At 40.1% G+C, this 19,824-nt stretch overlaps 2 protein-coding genes across 7 annotated transcripts in view; both read left to right on the top strand.

Moving 5' to 3' along the window:
• The window catches only part of XPOT (exportin for tRNA), a 28,868-nt gene extending 26,653 nt beyond the window's left edge, over positions 1–2,215 (top strand). For 2 of the 4 annotated variants that reach the window (XM_082309680.1, XM_082309679.1), the window contains exons 25-26: positions 1,131–1,187; positions 1,666–2,214. In XM_082309680.1, coding sequence (XP_082165806.1) covers positions 1,131–1,187; positions 1,666–1,692 — 84 coding nt within the window. In that variant the 3' untranslated portion in view covers positions 1,693–2,214. Of the gene's footprint in view, positions 1–1,130; positions 1,188–1,665 lie in introns of all 4 variants that reach the window. The other 2 variants (XM_082309682.1, XM_082309681.1) reach the window with 2 other exon arrangements.
• A 6,073-nt stretch (positions 2,216–8,288) lies between these two features.
• TBK1 (TANK binding kinase 1) overlaps positions 8,289–19,824 on the top strand; it is a 31,036-nt gene continuing 19,500 nt past the window's right edge. For 2 of the 3 annotated variants that reach the window (XR_014227965.1, XM_082310030.1), the window contains exons 1-7: positions 8,289–8,339; positions 12,589–12,709; positions 14,499–14,639; positions 15,442–15,571; positions 16,160–16,341; positions 17,175–17,335; positions 19,279–19,389. Coding sequence is in view for 2 of the 3 variants with exons in the window: in XM_082310030.1 (XP_082166156.1) it covers positions 12,623–12,709; positions 14,499–14,639; positions 15,442–15,571; positions 16,160–16,341; positions 17,175–17,335; positions 19,279–19,389 (812 nt within the window). In the remaining variant the exon portion in view is untranslated. Of the gene's footprint in view, positions 8,340–9,195; positions 9,510–12,588; positions 12,710–14,498; positions 14,640–15,441; positions 15,572–16,159; positions 16,342–17,174; positions 17,336–19,278; positions 19,390–19,824 lie in introns of those variants that run through there. The other variant, XM_082310031.1, reaches the window with a different exon arrangement.

Genomic DNA, 19,824 nt, shown 5'->3' with positions numbered 1-19,824 from the left:
AAGTGCATTTGGAAAACTCTTAACAATCATAAATGTTAAATAGGAACAAAATGAATACTGACAAAGTCAACCTCCTACCATCCCTCAGTAAAACTTATTCTGATACTGCATATCAGAATAGGATTAATTTAGCATAAGGAGTAAAGTTACTGCAAGAGTACCTTGCAAAAAAGAGTCCGATGCGTGTGACTGTCTAAGCAATCTTCCTACTTTAATTCAAATTTTAACTTGAGGAAAAAGTATCAGAATACTGAACATAATAACTCAAAAGTAAAATGAAGAATATTGAATGTATAGAAAGTGTGATAATAAAGGCTGTATTCAACACTACAGAAATTTAAGCCACAGCACTGGTTCTACTGTCAAAAATGATGTACAACATTAAGTGTGAGGGGTTTGTGTGCTTAATTTGGAGTAGTGTAAGAGGGTTCTCAAAAGTGAAACTTTACACCTGACCATTGTCTCAACATGAAGCATTGCTAGCCATATGGTAAACACTTCCATGAAGAAATTGTTAGATGAACACCGACAACTTAATTTTCATTGCAACTAATTTGGATACTATAGTAATCGGGTTTGCTGCATTAGGAGACAATTATGCTCATTATAAGACTTAAACTGTAGAACTTTTAAGTGGTGTTAAATATCAGTAAGGATCAAGTATTACCTCTTGCTGGTGCCCCAATGTTTTCTGATCTAAGATTATAACTTTTTCAAGTGACAGACATGTCCTGCTAGAGTCACTTAGTGTGTACATAATACTACTGAAGCGTAAATGTTCATCTGAAGTATTCATTTCAAAGCCACCAAAAGTTACTGGAAAAGTTAAAGGTTTGGAATCTCCTTGATTGCAGTCCTTGCAGATAGTCCTGTTCCTGTCTATTCAGCTAAAAGTTAATGTGATATCCTGTATTTGAAAATACCGTGTTTTCACCCCAGAATGCACTTGGCCTTTCATAGCCCATGACAATTTTTTATCCATAACATGCTTTTCTTTGGTTGCACGCTAGGGAAAATACAAACTAGTATCAATGGCTTTACGTACAAGGCATTCTATATGCTCCTAACATGTCTCGGGTTGTCTTGTTGCTTCATTTAGTTATGTAGTATTTCTTTATTCTCTCTTACAGGAATTCTGTCAAGCACTTCAGCAGCCTGATGCTAAAGTTTTTAAAAATTACTTAAAGGTAAAGATTTTTTTTTTTCTTTAAATAGCTTTTAATTCCATTTGAACTTTGTCACACAACTCAGTTGTGGTAGTGACCTGAAGTAAAATTGTTATTTGGAAAGAAGGAGCAAACAACAACAACAACAAACCTACATCTGTAGAATTGTTACTTATCCTCAGCACCTTGCCATCTCCTCAATAGCTTGATATTCTTGTGGCTTATGTTTAGTAGCTGAAATAGCAAAAAAGTGATGCTATAATTGTAGAGAACGTGTCAGAATACCTCATTTTTGAGGGTGTGAGTGTAATCAAATAGCACAAGTCGCATCCTTGAACCTAGTGTGTTAACCAGTGTGTTAAACAAGGAAATGAGCTCTGTCAAACCAGTGTGTTAAACAAGGAAATGAGCTCTGTCAAACTAATTATCTTACACCTCAACCATTCCATGTCTTATTTCTTTTGTCTTAAAATGTTTTTTTTAATAAATTTTTTAACAGGTATTCTTCCAGAGAGCGAAGCCCTAAGGAAAGTACTGGAATCTCATGTACCTGTTTCCATAATCCAGAACTCTGGTTGTTAATTTATAAAAACGCTAACCCTTGTGCCATTCAAACTGGTTTTGTTTTTAAGAAATGTTGCTTTGTGCTCACATCAGTACGTATTTTAGCCTTTCGCAAAAAAGAGAAATGCAGATCCCCTACCTGTGTCTCAAACATGAAGGTATGTGACAACATGAAAAATTATCTGTATACCTACACAAACTTTTATTATGTATAGGATGATTTAAGCTTATGCTGTTACACATACAGCAATGAAATGACACTTATTTTTGAAATTAAATGTAAAAATCCCTTCAGACCATAGCAATGGTTATTAAAATGTGTACATTTTTGATACGGAGTAAAATGTTTTCATAAGACATAAAATTCATTTGTTCATGTATGGTGACATGAAAATAAAACAATCAAAGTCATTCTTGTAGATAGTCATTTCATTGAAGTTGTCTTAATTATAAAATATATATATACCTCCTATAAAACAGATTGGTTTAATAAATGATTTCATTTAAAAGTAGCATCTGGTTCTATCTTTTTTATAAAAAAAAAAATAAAATTTTATGCAGTGAAATGTTAAGTCTCCTCGAATCATTTTGGTTGAATCCTTAGAAGCTACAGCATTCTTTAACCTTCTGGCTGTTACGTTTGAGTAGAACCTGGCAATTTTTCTGATGCTTGGATAATATATTGTATTGCAGTCCTGCACGTGGAAGATGCTGGCAGAAAGGAAGAATTGCCTTCACTGCAGTATTTCAGTAGGGTCAATGGTCTATACAGAGATTTTAGTAGAGCGTGGCTACTTTTGTCCCAAAATGTATTGCTTGGTCAGTTTGTTTCTTTGCCTTTAATTCTATGACGTTACAGTTTTTGTAGCTATTTCATAGGGGCAGGGGGAAGCTAGGAGTCTTCCCATTCATGGGATTTAATACTTCCCTCAAGAACTGATGTTGATAGTAAAAAGCTGACTTACCTTTAGCATAATCAGATGAGCGTTTTTCTAGACTGTGTGGTGCAGGCTCTTCATCCAATTTAAACGGAAAATAAATGAGGAGGTGGATCAGGAACAGCAGCCAGGAGTGGAGCGTGGTGGTGTTTTGAGGATCCTCACTGCCATTCCCTCCCTTTGCACTGAGGGAAGAAAGTGGAGGGTGCTTACCTTTACTACTCTGCAATGGGACAGCATCACTTCTATAAGATTTTTTTGTTCCCGATTTTTGTACACTTAATCAAGTTTCTTGTTACTTGATTTGTTTTATCACAGATTAAGTGCTTGTGGTGCTTTTTAGGCCTCCTAGTCTCACAATCCTGTTTCCCTCTCTTTGCTGCCATACCAAGGCTAGAGGTCCCCTGGGTCCAGTATCCATTTTGTTTTCTCCTGCAGCGCTAGAAGCCTTCCATCTTTGACTTGGTGCTTTGCATGTGCTGCTGTGTTCCTGCACCTCCCAGCTGAAGGGGCTGCACCCCTGGCCACTGCAGCTATCGCCGAGCGTTTGCTGTCAGCCTTCTCTCTGGCTCGGTCTCCTTCCCCTGCAGTTACGGCAGCGGAGGGAAGAGCTTTCACTAGGCAGATTATGAAGCAAACAATAAGGTAGGGCTCTTCTGTCTTTAGCAAAGTTTTTTGTTTTTAAATTACAGTGTCATTGTAATGGAGTCACTCTTAGTTTTCATACATGATTTAGACTTTTGCCTTCTGAAGTAAGGGTAGTACTGCTGCTTTTAGTACTGTGTAAAAGCAGGAAAAAAGCCTACACTTATTCTGTTAGTACAATTGACTGTGTCATTTGTCTAACAGAGCATGACTTAGCTATTATCAAATTATGCCCTCATGAGAAAAGTCTTTCAACTGCCCACTGCCAAAAGAGGCTGCTCTCCTTCCTCATCCCCGCCATCTCCCTGTAGCTTCCTCTGTGCCAAATCTGGTGTTCACCTAAGCCCAGAATGAGCTATTTGGGAAACTGCGGTGGCAGAAACACTTCCCTCTCAAAGCATGTCACCTGCTAGGGTGGCGTCAGGTGAGAACGGATATGAAGTGGAGAGTGCGGAGTGTGGGAGCGAGCCGTCAGCCTGGCTGCATTTTAAACTTGGACCCCGACCTTCCGTCCGTGACTGAGAGAGTATCCTGTAGGATGAATGGTTAGGTAGTCTAGATCTTCAGAGAAACTAATTTGGTTCAGCCTGAGGAATTCCAAAAAGGATTGTTTACTTTCCTGTGCTTTGACCCTGCTGAATCAGAATAGTGTACTGTCAGGGATTATGCAAGGTGTGAGCTATACAACAGCATCTGTGGGTTGGTTTCTATATCTTTCAATAATCTAAACATGCAAACACTGATTCTGGCTACTAGCAGGTTATTTTTTCTGCAATTTCCTTCAGCGGTGCAGAGACCGCAGGTCTGCAGCTGTTATATTGCAGTTGGGTATGCAGTGCCTAGTAACTATCTTTGCAAAGAATCAAGGTTTAGAAAGGCAATTGATGAGTTTCCATATCTTTACTTTGAAGAGATGGATTCCTGCTTTGTGCCTTTTTTTTTTTTTTTTATCTTTTCTAAGAAGTGCATGGTACTTGTTATTTCCAAAGAGAAATCTGGTGATGCAACATGTATTCAGAGTGTGAGCTAGATTCTCCAACCAATGTTCAGATGCTTTGAACATATTACAAAAACTACTTCTTGTGGGGTAGAAGAGGAAAAAGATGAGAGAGATGAGAACACTCCACTGAGAGATTAGGTTAACATTCACGTGCTTTCCTTCTTCAGACAATGGATGATCTTCCAATTTAAAGGCTGCACCAAACAACCCCCTGCAGCTTTCCTGTATGACTTACCATTGCTGTGTACCTGCATTGTTCAAAATGCCCATCAAGACTGCAGGCGCATAAAACATGTTAGTAACTCCTCCTTTTGTGTGCACCAGGATTTCCTCCTGTAAAGTGTGTTTAAGTAGAAAACACAGCTGCAAGTCTTTAATTAAAGATACAAGGCACCTTTTGCAGAAAGATAGTATCTTTTATTTACAAGCTAGTGTAATTACTAAAGACAGATAAGCTTTCAGGCCTGCAAGCGCTCTTCCTGGTGTGAAGTAGAGGCAACAAATTCCATGCAAGCTGAGGTCAGGGACAATTTTTCTCAGGGAATGGCTTATCAATGCAGGTAAGACATTTTAGCAGCTGGTTGCTGTCCAGAGAGGCAATCTGCCCTCTTCCCCTCTCTTGTCAGCATTAGCACTTGTCTGATTCCATAAGACAATTCATGGCAGAAAGCTAATCTTGCAAAATAACTGGGTTTGAGTTTTTCAAGAACTTCAAAGCTATTAAAAAATAAATTCAAAGCTACTCACCCTTTGGGGGAAACACAGTTTTCCAGTTGGAGCTATCTCACCATGGAGTGAGACAAGTGCTACTGCAGATTCGAGGAAAGCAGCTGTAATGTGTGGGTAGGGGTGGAGAAGGGAGCAAGCCCCCTTCAGCAGCAGTTGGCCACTGGGGCCATTTAGTTGTAGCATCACTGTAGCCATGCAGTTACTGAACTTCAATTGTGCCCTTTCAGTGAGTTAAGCTAACAGGAAACCAAATGTTGTGTTTCTCTGTTCTTCCTTCATGTGTTAGTTGTTCGCTATATACATCCCAGGCATTTCAGAAAAGCGGGAGATACCAGGCTCCAGAACAAGATTTTTTTAATCTAATAATGTTTTTGTACTATCAACACTAGCCACTGTTCCACTGAACTCTCCTAGATGGCTTCATAACTATGGGACAAGAGGAGAGTATAAATTGTGGACTACTTTTGGACTAAGGTTTGCTTGGGAGTGTTAATCTGTACATGTTGTAAACAGCTTTGGAATGAATTCTCTGGTGGCAAGCTGGAAACAAGGCAAAGCTAAGTAAGAGCTGTCTTCCATCACAGAATTGCTTCCCTTCCCTCTTTGCAAAACTACAGAGAAGAGAAAATGGCTTAAGTAACTCAGAAAAATGAAAGGCAGTTCCAGCTGAAGTGAAGTTGGCTGCTGAATAGGTTTGCTTATTCTGGTTCAGCTGTGATGCCTCATAAATATTTAAATCAAAGACAGAAAGCAGTTTGACTATAAGAGTAAATGGCTCATGAGCTTTGGTTTTCTTTAGAAAATTCATTAATGATATAGGAAAAACAACGTTTAACTTGCTTAGGAGTTTCTAGAGTTACTGTTCTCACCTGACTTACTAGTAAAGTTAGCGGTTGTCCTTTTGGGAAGGTTGGTAAAACGCAATTTCTCACTCAAAATTTTTAAAAGTTAAATAATTCAGTCAGATGTTTTTTCTTGGCAAATATCTGCTGTGTTTGATCTCCACTCTCCCCTGTTCTTATCTTGTTGTTAGGTTGCCCAGAGGGTCCCAAGAAGAAGATGATACTGTATTTTGCCTGTTTTAATGCTCTTAGCTCTGGTTGACTATGCTCAGTTTGACTTTTTTTCCCTGGCACCTTCTTCTTCTTTGAGTTCTGGCATTCGCAGCTACACATGTGAGAATACTGTATGCAACATGCCAGCTTTAGCTGCAATTCCTACAGCCGTATTGTTAGGATGAAGAGGTGTAATAGTATATAGCTATAGACTGCTGAATTTGTGAACGTGAATGAGAATCCAAATACAGGAGAGGTGAGAAATACTAAAAGTTTTACTAATACATTGAAAAGAAGTGGAAGAAAGCAAAGTAAAAATTTCTAGAGTGAAACTGTAATGGCACTTTCCTTTTTGGTGTCTGGTTTTCCTATTCTTATATTCAACGTACCATTTTCCTGTGATTCATACTGTGAAACATTTAAAGGCTAGAGAAGATCCTCCTTGCATAAGGATCACTGATTATGTTACAAATATACCCTAAAAAAATGGACAATTTGAATCATGTGAACTGTATGAATCATCTTCGTCGATTCAAGACTGGGGGAAAGCAGACAGGCTGGTAACCGCAGTGAGAGCGGTCGGTGGCCAGACCCAGGGGCAGGGTGACATTGGAGCTGAGATAGTCTAGGTCTTAAGCCAACAAAGTCCTGGGGAACCTGGTCTGAAGTCAGTGCTGACCCTGCTTTGAGCAATTTGAGCAATGTATTTGAGCAGGTGGTTGGACCAGAGACCTCCCAAAGTCCTGTCCAGCCTGAATGAGACTGATTTAAAAAGGCCAGTTCCAAAAAGCATCAAGATACTGAGCCAACAGCTTGGTTTTATTCAGAAGTGGAAGCAAGTACACGTTCGAGATAAAAATAAAAGTTTCACTGGCGTTTTCCTGATTTTGAGAGGGCTTTTGCTAAAATCCGTATGAACGATCTAATGAATTATTTCTGAAGAAGACGAAGCTGACTCACGGGTATCCACCTGACAAGAAAAAAATGGCTTGCAAAGCTGGGTACAGAGGATAGGGTAGCAGAAATAAACCACTGAACTTCTGAGGAGCGCTGCAGTGTTTTGAAAGACGCAAGGACAGAACATAAATGTGGTGGGGAACTGTTCCCTCTATAATGCAGAAGCAATACAAAATAAAGCTCAGATGCCAACAAACAGGGAATACAAGTTAAGCATTTGTATTAACAGCATAAAATGTATCAATTTATCAGTTTCACTAAGCAGAATTTTGGAACAAGCGTAGTGCCCTGTAACAAGTGAAACAGCGGAAGTTTGGACTTGTGATAAAGCTTAAGAAAGGTAAGATAATAACAATAAACAAAGCCTGCAAGGAGAAGGTGCTATCTTTTATGTGTCAGTTCCTCAAGAGAACAGGCTTGTAAGACTTGGGAAGATGGTAATTCCGAACACGACATGCAGAGGATCAAAAAAAGGATAGTCTTGGGGAAAAAAAAAATTCTTTTGACTATTTTCCCACTACAATTATGTTTAAATTTCATTATGCATAAATTATAAAGTTACCAATATTTTTCCTTACACGAACTATATAGACCATTTATTGGAACAGCAACATTACTGGACAGACAAGAAAAGAGCAAGGGATAAATTAGCAAGGAACTTTGATTTAAGTAAAAAATAATCAAAGAGCACGAATATATGAAAAATACCAAGACTTCGCGAGGGTTAAAAAGGGTGCAACTGAGAGAAATTACGCGGGGCGGGGAGACATTTCCCCTGGACGCCGCTGGAAAGCGCGGCCGGTGAGGCGCGGCTCCCCGCGGCCGGCGGGGCTCGGGCAGCCCGGCCTCGGGCGGGGCGCGACGACAGGGAACCGCCGCCGAACCGGTCACGCAGCAAAAAACCGCCACGGAAATCCTCACCGGCACCGCTCCGAGCTCGTTTTGAGCACCACACCAGCTAAAATACCCGCAGTCCCCGTTTTTAAGGAACATCCTACTTCCACTTTTCCACGTTTCCCAGATGTTTCCCTGCTTCGCGTTCCCCTCGCCTCAGGGGCCGCCGCCGCTCCCTCACCCCCCCCTCCCCATACCGGGCGGCGGCGGCGGCGCCCGCCCCTCTCTGCCAGCCGACCCCCGCACCTCAGCTCCCCGCCGGCCGCCTCCAGGCGGCAAAGGGCCGGGGCCGGGCGCCGAGGCGGTGCTTCTGCCGCCCCGCCTCCCCAGCGCCGCGGCAGGAAGCCGGAAGCGGCCGGGGCGCTGGGCAGGCAGGGCGAGCGGCGGCTGGGTGCGTGGGGCCGGGGTCGGTGGGCAGGGCAGGGTGAGCGGAGGCCGCGTCGAGCCGAGCTGAGGTGGGCGGCGGCGCTTAGAGGCGAGGGAGAGCGGCTCCCTACGCGCCGCCGCCACCGGGGCGAGGTGGTTTCGGTTTCCCGGGGCGGTGGCGGGGCCTTCCCGGCAGCTGCCGACTCCCGAGGAGGGTTGCGGGCGGCGGCGGCGGCGGAGCCCCCCGGAGGCAGCAGCGGGCCGGGCTGTGCAGGCCGCCCCGCGGAGCGGCCCCCGCCCGGGGCGGGGGGGGGGGGGGGGGCGAGGCGGTGGCCGGCCTGCGGCCTCGGTGGCGTGCCTGGGGCTCGTCCCTTGCCCCCATCTTTTATCGCTGTGAATGTCGGCAGGTCGTGGTTGATGCGACCCGTCAAAATTACTTTTGTAAGGGGGGAAAAAAAAAAAAAGCCAAGCGAAGCATGTGCTTGCCAGTGGTTTGCATGAAGCTTTCCTCAGGTAGCGGCATCGCCTTCGTGGTTGTAGAAGTTATTAAACTTTCACTTCAGGAAGGATGTCGTGTTGTGGAGATGAGCTCCGGTGCCGTGCCCTCCATACCCCACGTTTCTGAGCGTGAGGCCGGCTGGGTGGCTCAGGCGAGCCTGTGGCCCTCCATAGCTTTCCAGGAGCTGCCGCCCCTGACAGAGGCCGAGTCCTCTTCCCCCGTTACAGGCTGGAAACGCCAGGAGCAGTGGTGATGAGCAGCAGGCTTGCCGTTTGTTTTGCAGGCCTTTGGGAGCATGTGCGGCTTCATATGGGTTCAAGCAGCACCTTGCGTGGCCCAGGGCAGGGTATTTTGATAATTAAGATACTAGCTGTTGGGCTGGAAACTCCCGGAAGGAGGTTAGGTGTAGGAAGCAGGAACTTCAGGGCGAGAAACTTCTTTTTCTAGGCGTTACGAGAGGGCATCAAGGGAAGTATAAAACCTTTATATTTACCAGACTGTATAATGCTAACATAACATTTATTCAGAACCTGAGCACCTTGCCTGTCGGCTTTGGTGGCATATAGGATCTTGCGTGTAGACAGAAAGAGCCTTCACTTCACTTCATCCTCTGTCCCTACTTGCCTGGTGAACTTGTACATTGCAGCTGTTAACAGGGGAAGTACCTGCTTTGTGTGCCTGTCCCGCATGCCTGAGGTAACAGCAAACTTCTTCATGTTAATTAGAAGCAGTCAGTACTGCTTCAAAGCATTGGGAGTTTGAAAAAAATCACATTAGCAATGCAGTCTTTTTCTATTACAGTTCCCCCTGATGACAAATAAAGAAGTAGAAAAATATTCAAAATACAAAAAAAAAAAAAAAAAAAACCAAACCAAAAAGCAGCCCCCAAACCCTTAAAATGCTAATGGCGTAATGGGGGGATAATAAATCAAACTGCTGGTAGGAGAAATATCTTTAGATATATGTGAAGAACTTCTGACTCATCTAGTGTCAGACTTAGTGACAATAAGTGGGACGTGAAGAAATACAAAGTTCAACATTAAATCTAGTGACAGGACCAATCATACAGTTAGAGATATATCTTTTTTGAATATGAAACTCTTAGTGAATTGATTTAGGAAGATAATGGAAGATATACAAAGAAAACTCAACATGCTGAGTGTTCAGCAAAAATCAGTTCTGAATCAGTCTAAGAAAGGAAAGGTAATAAATCAAAGGAGGTCTAACATGTTATATAAGTTATTGAATCAAATTATTATAATTTGAAGATTAACATTGAAGCTGAATGAGACTTTATGCCTTAAAAGTGAAGACTCTACCAAGAGAGGGTAGACTTTGTTATTATTACAAAAATACTATTTTGACAAAAAAAGTGTAATAGTGCAACACTGACTTTGGTTTGACGCTGGATATGTACCCTGGGATTAATACTGGCATAACTGTATCTGTAGTTTTACGAGTGAAAAAAAAAAAACAGACCTTGAGAACCCATTAGTGACTTGCTGCTTTGTTTGTTTGTTTGTTTTTAAATTCGTTGAGTGATATTCAAGCTCATCTGGCACAGACTTGTCCTTTTGTTTTGTTTTCACCCATTGACCTTCATGCAAATTTAATTAGAAAGTAAGAAGGTAAAGAGAGCTGATCTGATACATAAGTTACCTCATCTTTAGCACTTCGGGCAACATAATCATTCAGTCTCTAATAGGCTGCTAAAATTTTTAGTATTTGAATAGAGATTGGTGAAGAAACTGTGTTTACTTGATCGTTCTGCGCACTTTCTGTCTGCTTAGAAAGGATTCATTATGTTTCTGCATCTTGGTACGAGTCTAATGAACATTGCTTTGAAATAAATGACGAAATACGCTTTTATTGGTAATGTGCCAGCTGCCTTGTTACAAGCAGGGTTTTAATTCTGAGGAATTTTTTAATTCGGAGATTTTACAAATGGTTTACGGAGTGGGCTATGCATTATTCCCTTGGAGACCTCTTCCTTACCTTCTGTGTCTGCATCAGAGACATCATCTCTTTGGCATCTACAGTAATGGCCAGCTGGAAGAAGTTATCTTATTCTACTATTGCAAATTGTCTTGTCAGAGTTAACTGAGAATTTTAAAGGTTTGGGGTGTGGTGTTGAACTTTTTGTTTAACATTTGAGACAAAACCTTTCTTCCCTTCTCTAGGTATTAAGAACTTTATCTAGATTTTAAAAATTATGTTGCTGCATGACTCTGAATTTAGTTTAGAGTAATGTCAGGTCTTTGCACCGTGTCATTGTGTTCTGCATGCTGTATGTCATAGCCTGGATGTTTTGGGACAGCTTTGCAAGAAAGTACATCTTACGTGAGCAAGTAGCTAAATGAAAGCATGAAATCTGCAGTCACTACACATAGAGAAAGGTGTTCAAAGTCATGAGAAAATTTCTGTCTCTTCGCGGCATGGCATGGGTACAAAGGCGGGTGCTTCAGCTGGCTGCTGGAGCGGGACGGGCAAATGGTGCTGCAGTGGCTGGCGTGCAGCTTCCTCCACTCTCCCACGGTGCATGCTGAGAGGCTTCTGGTGGTGTCATCTTGTGCAGCAGGGAGCTCTCAGAAAGCACCAACCACCTTCTCGTAACAGACATGCACAGGAAATTCTGTCATACCTCTTCTTCCAGTAGTTACAGGAAAGGCTTTTTTGTTTCTTTTGAGTATCAGTTAGCTGTTTCTTGTCAATTAGCACAGGCAGATGCAGGGACCCCTGCGAGGCTGTGAGGAAAGGCGGCTGCTGCTGTAGGACCTTCTCCTGGTCCAGGTGCTGTTTTGCTCTTAAGATTCATTATATGCAGGAAGCTATGTCTTTGATCTTAGAGCCTTTCGCTAGATTTAATGGCAAAATCAGTGCTTTAATTAAACCAAAAAGGTAAGGATATTCACCTGCAGCTCCTGCTCTTTTGGCAAGGGGGGAAATCTGGCAGTTCTAATGTTTTTTTTTTTTTAATCCTTTTAATTTAATCAAACTTGTTGTTGTTTTTTTCTTTTTTCCTATTTCTTTTGAATCTGTGAAGACCTGAGTATCTGACAGTTTACATTTCAGGAAGGATCAGAAGCCAGGCTGTCTCTCTAGAAATGATGTGATATACCAAATGTGAAATTTTAGAAATGAGAGAAATGTCCCTTAATTTCTTCAAGTAGTAATTGGTGGTTCTAGCAAGTAGCTGAAAATACTTGTGTTAACTGTGACTTTTATCTAGCTCATGTAAAGATAGCTTTTTGTAAGTAGTTAGTCCAGTTCCTTTACAGTTGTACTGAAGTGCAACTTCCACAGCCAAAGTGATCTAAAAGATCTGTATACATATCGGTCATCATCTCTCATGTCTGTTCTTTGGCATAAATACCGAATAATGGAATTCGATTACAGGTCTTGCTTATTTTCAGAAGACCTTGTGCAGGTGTTTTTGACTCTTTCCTGTAGTTTTTGTTACCGTATCATTTAAACATCTGTGTACAACAGAAAAAGGATGATAAAGCTTTCACTTTTCCAGATGATTTTTCAAACAAAGTTTGGGGAGTAAAGACCTCAAATGCAGAGAGGTGTTGTGTCTATGGCGTTAGTTCTGACTGTTGAGCTTGGGTTTGTTTCTTTGTTTCACCTCTTATTCCTCTACTTGGTTGTTCTTAATTATTTTTGTATGTCTTTGGAGTTGTGGTTGTGGTTTGTTTTCCCTTCTAAATAAAATAAGTCCCTTTCATGTATTTACTAAATTATAATTCAATATATTTAACCTTTTGTTTTTAAGGTGAAAAAGAAAACTGTTTAATCAACGAGCCAAGATGCAGAGCACTTCCAATTACCTCTGGCTGTTGTCTGACATTCTAGGACAGGGAGCTACTGCAAATGTTTTCCGGGGACGACATAAGGTTTGTGAGGAATTACTAATCTGAGTAACATGTAAAACCGAAACTTTTTCATATGTGAGTAGCGTCATGAAATCAACGAAAAACTGTTCAAGATTTAGGCCTAAAGCAAATGTATCTTTGTAACTATTCATATTTAGTTTTTAGTTTTTAATATTCATCCATTGAATTAGAGTTCTGTACAGTTATTTCTGAGGATTTGTTTTTAATATTGTATTATTTGTCCTTGTAAAATATTAACTGTTATTAATTCTTCATTCCTCCATTCTTCAAATACTCTTTGCTTAAGAATTTAAATAAGAATAAAAGTCTTATTAGTTCTTATTACATGATATGTCATTTTTGTCTTTGTTAAATTCTCTTTTCGTAGTTTTTCCCTGTTCTTTTAAAACCCATTTTTTGGGATTTTTATGATTTTGTACCGTAATATTCTTAACATATTATGGTATTGGATGAAGTTGCTGTTAGTCTTTGTCCGTAAGTCAATGCTTCATACATGTCTAGGACGCCATCTTCTTGGTGACATGCCTTGAGTAATCGGTACAAAATAGGACATCTGAGCACTTTTGCCATCTAAATGGTATACTGATATGTATGTTGTAACCTGAGTGAGGGGCTAAAATGGCCTTACTTGTGTGGGTCATTCTATTCCTGTGAATTTCGCAGTATGCCTCACAAAATGAAGATAAGCCTAGTTATAGCCGTAGTAATGACAGTCTGTGTGAAATCAGTGTGAAGTTATATATAAGCTACAGTGTTTTCTAGGTTCCACATTTAGCTGTGAAGCAACACTAAGCAATAATTGAGCAGTTAATGTGCTTTTCTGGGTGAGTGAATTTCAACACAGAATGATTCCCCTGTAAAGCTTATGGTTTCATGGTTGCACCTCTCATCACCCTCACTAGTCTGAGCGCATGACCTGCAGCTCGTTGTCAATGGGAGAAAACTTTTACCTGGGCACCAGTAGTGCACGTAAGTGTGATGTACAGCACACTTAGTCTAAGCACAGGAAGACTTTGTCCTTAGAAAGAACCTGTCACACACATGACTGCTAATGTAAGCTTATTCCTAGAGTGGGCACAGGGAGGTACTTTCCCCTAAGAGGGGCAGGAGTTGCACTCTCAGCTGGTGCTGTGGGTGCCTGAGCATGTTGGGGCTTAGTCCCACTTGAGAATTTAAGTCTCTGATTAAGATCACGACCGTGCTCCTGTCACTTATTATGTGGGTTTGAATTGCTTCAGGATTTTGCATGAGAGGTATGTAGTGCTCAACACTGCCTTCTTTGTAAAAACAAAATACTGCTTTATCAGTATAAACAGAACAATAAAGAAAAAAGAGAGCAAGGTTCAGCTTCTGAAAGTTGTCTCTTAACTTAAGCAAGCCAAGATTCTCAACTGTAGTATGTGCATGTCTCTTATTGATTTGGGCAAGTGGCTTACCTCTTGCTGAAAAATTATTTTTCAGCTAAGTTTATGGGTCATTCTTAAATGTGTAGCCTTTCTTACACTAACTGTTCTTTTTTTAAAAGCGCTTAGATTTTGTGGGCTAACGTTGACTTTCCATTCTGCTAGTCTGTTTGCTTCTAGTCTATATTAAACTAAACCAATATATACATAATTTTTTTTAGTAGAATCTTAATTTCCACCTAAACATAAAATACTATTTTGAACTATTTCTAGTCTGGGTATGCTTATATGCACAACAGAAGATTTCAAAATGCTTGGATAATGGGTATGTGTACATTTACAGTCTTATGCTTCTGTTTGATTAGTAATTTGTTTGTTTTGAACAGAAAACTGGGGATTTATATGCTGTCAAAGTATTTAACAGTATAAGTTTCCTTCGTCCTGTGGATGTTCAGATGCGAGAGTTTGAAGTATTGAAGAAACTAAATCATAAGAACATTGTCAAATTGTTTGCCATCGAAGAAGAGGTAATGAATTGTTGTAGTTGTGATCTGAGATGCATGGTAGTAACCACAGTAACTGTCTTTTTGCTTTACCCTTACTATAGAAGATAAAGTTACATTTTTAAAGAATGGTAACATATATGATGATATAAATACTCTGACCCAACCATGACTGCTTTTTGGTTTTCTTTCTTTTTTGTTGTTGTTGTTGAAAGAATATGCTTGCTTTCAGTGTTTAGGCATAGGTTATGATTCTTCAAAGCCATCTCGAGAAGCCACTGTCCTAAGCTTTATCTTGAATTAGGATTTCTAAGCTATCTACATGTATGAATATTTAATACCTACTGATAGTTGGAGGTGTTTCAGTAATCCTGACAATTTTATGCTTTTGCTTTGCAACCAACTAAAATAATGACATAGGACATGTAGAACCGTATGTTAGTATGAATTGCTGTAGTTGTGCTGAAACTGAGACTCATCAATTCAAATGAGCCAGATGCTCAGATTAGTAAAGAGGAAAGATGGACCTCTGCTCTTCCGTGCTGTAGTTTCTCATTTGTCCGCTTATCAGTACTGCTGTCCACCCTCTAACTGTCTAGGACTTGAGGCTTTCTTAATTTTCCTCCCCCGTCCAAGTTAGAATATATGAAACAATATAAAAATTCACCTGCACTTCTTTTGCAGAAGATCACCAGAATGGGATTTATGATCTAGATACAGATTTTATTTTTCTTTTTTTTGAAAGTAGGATCCTGTGGTTATATGTAATTTCTGACAGTGTTTTCACAATAGTCACAGACTTATCTTTTTACATTTTTTTTTACAGACAACGACTAGACACAAAGTACTAGTTATGGAATTTTGTCCATGTGGGAGTTTATATACAGTTTTAGAGGAGCCGTCTAATGCCTTTGGTTTGCCAGAGTCCGAGTTCTTAATTGTTTTGAGAGATGTGGGTATGTAGACTTTGCTCTTTAGTCTAATTTGTTGACTGAAAGGAACTCGTACTTGTTTTGTTTATCTAGAAACAGCAAGAGATGAGGAATTTGAATAATTGAACAAATTAATGTGGTCATATGGAGTCACATCTTTTATTTATGTCTATATTGGTATAGATAGCTGCATTAAGAAGCCATTTCTATTTAAAGCATTGCTATAATTCTTTTTTGTTTGTTTGTTTCAAGATTATTTGTCACATGTTGGACTGATTCCTAGTGATAATTAATCTCAGAAGATTAAATTAGAAAAATAATAAGGTTTACCTGTGTCTGCCTGTTATAAAATTTTCCTCCATTACTTTATGGGAAAGATGTTGCTGAGAGCAAGAAATACTGTAATTTAGCTGTTCGAAAGAAAAAAAGTCAAAAATGCTTAGAAAATTCTCTGGTCCTGGTCTTTTTGTTAGTTGAGTGTCCCTTCTCGTTCGCATTTCCCAGTGAGAAAGTAAACATATGTCTTCCTAGCCTCAGTGACAATTCAGTGCTTGTGCAGTCTGTGTCAAGATGTATACATAAATTCTGTATTATTTTCTTTTTTTATTGAAGTGGCTGGGATGAATCATCTCCGGGAGAATGGAATAGTGCACCGTGACATCAAACCAGGCAATATAATGCGTGTTATAGGTGAAGATGGTCAGTCTGTTTACAAACTTACAGACTTTGGTGCTGCGAGAGAACTTGAAGACGACGAACAATTTGTTTCTCTCTATGGCACAGAAGAGTATTTAGTAAGCCCATATGATTTCACTTTCTGTTGAAGAAATGTTTAAAGCCTGGGGCCCTTTGTGATGAGAGTTGAATAGGTGAAGGTCGGACTGTTGGGAACTAGTATTAAACCTTTGTATTATAATTGTTTTTATAACTTTCCACCTTTTTCACCTTGGGTCATGCCAGTTCTTCTGCTGTACTACCTAGCACAGTAGTCTTTAAATAATTTCCAGGTCCAACTTCCACTGTTGGCTTGTGTGAAAGGAAGAACAACAGTATTTTAGTTATGAATGTCTTTGCCTTTATCTCTGAAGATATTTTTCAGTTTGTATTTGAGCTACTTGGATGATGTTAGGTGTAGTAGTTAAGATCCACTTGACATCTTAGTTAACCAAAGAGAGGCAGGCAGAGAAGCATCAATACGAGCATCTCAGGCATAATTTTCTTCCTGCCATGTTTTCTCACATATAGTATTGTAACTGATACTCTCATCTGCTATGGATCTTTTTCCAATTTGATTTCTGTTGTTTCAGAATCATCTGGAGGAATACTTTCTCCTCTTCTTTAGTGGTGTTTTATTCTAGTAGTCAATCTTTAACTAAATTTTAAAATATTTTTTGCAAACCTTTAATAAAAGTGGCTATCATACCTAGGAACACTTTTGTAATATTCTGTCACAATAACTTAAGCAAATTCTGTGATACAAGCTAACTTTGCTTTTTGATTAAAGAGCTGAAAGTTTAGAATGACAAATTATCTTGCTGTGAAATGATAGATTGGGGTTTTGTTCTTTCTATTGTTCATAAAGCAATTCTAACTTCTTTTTTTTCTGTTTTTTTTTTTTTCTCTTTAGCATCCCGATATGTATGAGCGAGCAGTTTTGAGGAAAGAGCATCAGAAAAAGTATGGAGCAACGGTTGATCTGTGGAGCATAGGGGTGACCTTTTACCATGCTGCAACAGGGAGTTTGCCTTTCCGACCTTTTGAAGGACCTCGTAGAAACAAGGAAGTGATGTAGGTAATTTAGAAAGAGGATTTTATCTGTTCGTAAATTGAGTCAGTCCATGGAATGTTTTTTTATCAAGAAATCCTACACACGTATAGTAAACATTAAAATAGTGAAAATATTTAAGGAAAAATGTTCTTTAACTTTGTTGTGGTTTAACTCCAGTAGGCAGCTGAGCACCACACAGCTACTCTCTTACTCCCCCGCAGCGGGATGGGGAAGAGAATTGGAAGGGTAAAAGTGCGAAAACTCATGGGTTGAGATAAACACAGTTTAATAAGTTAAAAACAAACAAACAACAACCCCCCCACACACCCCTGAACCCAAAGGAAGACAAACCCAACAAAAACAAGCGATGTAAAAAAAGCCCAATTGCTCACCACCAGCCAACTGATGTCCAGTCAGTCCCTGACCAACTGCTGCCCTGGCAAGTTTACCCCCCCCCCAGCTTTTATTGCTGAGCATAATGTCGTATGGTATGGAATATCCCTTGGGGTCAGCTCTCCTGGCTGTGTCTCCTTCCAGCTTCTTGCTTGCCACCCGCCTACTCGCTGGCGGGGCAGTGTGAGAAGTAGAAAAGGCCTTGATGCTGTGTAAGCACTGCACAGCAATGGCTAAAACATCCCTGTATTATCAACGCTGTTTTGGTCACAAATCCAAAACACAGCACTGTATGAGCTGCTATGAAGAAAATTAACTCTATCCCAGCCAAAACCAGCACAAACATTCTGCTTCAACAAGTATTTTACTGTGTGGCACCTTAAGACCAGAATTAAGCATCAGAGCTCCCCCAAAACACTGGTGTTTTTCCACATGTCTTTCCTTCACCATGGCACTAGGCTGGTCTGTTGCAGTGTGGTATATATAAACTTGGCTATTCAGGCAAATTTGTGGTATTCTGAAATGGGTTTTCAGTGCTGCAATTTTTTTTTCTTTAAATGATTGTCTTCCCAGGCAGTCTTGAAATGCATGCACTACCCATGAGACTGACATTTTTTGCGTAGCATACTTGTGGACTGTGGCTGAAGATAACAGGGTTATCTCCTGAATGGGAAACAGAAGTTGTGTCTATGATGGGCTGGTTGGAATTGATTCCTGTTTCATCACAGTCTAGTTCTATTTAGTTGTTGTTTTGTGCATTGCATTTAAAAAATAAAGGAAGGTGGTACTTGGGAACTCTTAACAGGCCAATAACATCTCTGTTCTGGTACACCTTGCAAAGCTGACTCCAATTTTCTTAGTTTAAGGAACCGCCTGTCCTGTGATTATCCCACAGACATTCTTGTTTTATCTTCTTCAGAGGGAAGCAAGGAACATATGTTTTGTATGTACCTTGTCTTCCAAAAAGAGAAAGCACAACTGAAATTTTCTGTTGCAAAAAGCCTATTGCTCCTGATTCGTTTCATGAGAAATCTGAGAAATATTAGCCTGTTCAGTACAAAGTTAGACAATGCCAAATTGTATCCAAATGCTAGATGTTTCCAAGTTAAAGTAATTTCTCAAAGCCCACGTCCTGCTCCTTCTTTAGCCCCCAAGTGACTTTGTCGTGGCTAAATGTCATCTCTTGCCATGGAACATGCTAGAAGTTAGTTATGTAAATACTTAAATTGAACTGCCTTGGAAATCTGATTTTGATTAATTAATACTTGTGAAAAAGCTTCACCTTCCTTCAGTGATGCCTGAAATCTCTCCTAAATTTTTCCCAAACCTGAGGTAGACAAAGTTGCTTCTCCAACATAGCCCAAAGTGTTTCCTTTTCATTGTTTACTATTTTAGCACCACTCTCTGCCAGCTTGTAAGTGAAGCTTCCTAATTACTGCACCACCTACAAATTTAGGCCAACCTGGTGTTTAGATTTATATTATTGATACCCCTTTGAGGATTAGTTACTAGACCTATGTATGTGTAAGAGGTAGCGGTTGAAGTCTAATATTTTTGTAATGTATCGCAGGTATAAAATAATCACTGGAAAGCCTTCTGGTGCTATTTCTGGAATACAGAAAGCAGAAAATGGACCAATTGAGTGGAGTTGGGAGATGCCTGTTTCTTGTAGTCTTTCAAAGTAAGTTTGAACTTCTCACAAAATGTTTCAGTGCTACTTGATTGGGCTTTTGCAGTTATTCTTTCAGGATTGGGTCTTTGGAACAGAAATCTGACTGTTGCAGTTGTTTTCTTTCAACTCTTCAGTAGATTGGTACAGTCTACTATTAGGTTATCAAGTGCTTTTTCTTCCCATTCATCCGAATAATTTTATGATTGCTATTTACAAATGAGCACCTGAGAATCTGAAGTGGTATGAGTAGAAGAAAGATTATTACTATATTTCCTCCACCCTCAGGAAAGAGTATGAAGATTTAATAAACTTTGAATTGATGGCCCCCCTTTCTTGCAAGAACATGACTTCAGACATTACAAAGGTTAGGCAGTAGGAAGGAAATTATAAGAAAAGTCAGTTCAGAGACTTGCGTTTTTGCCAGAAAAAAAAATCACATCAGCA

The sequence above is a fragment of the Platalea leucorodia genome (assembly GCF_965183815.1).
Source record: "Platalea leucorodia genome assembly, chromosome: 4".
Lineage (NCBI taxonomy): Eukaryota > Metazoa > Chordata > Aves > Pelecaniformes > Threskiornithidae > Platalea > Platalea leucorodia.
This window is presented reverse-complemented; position numbering and strand designations above follow the sequence as displayed.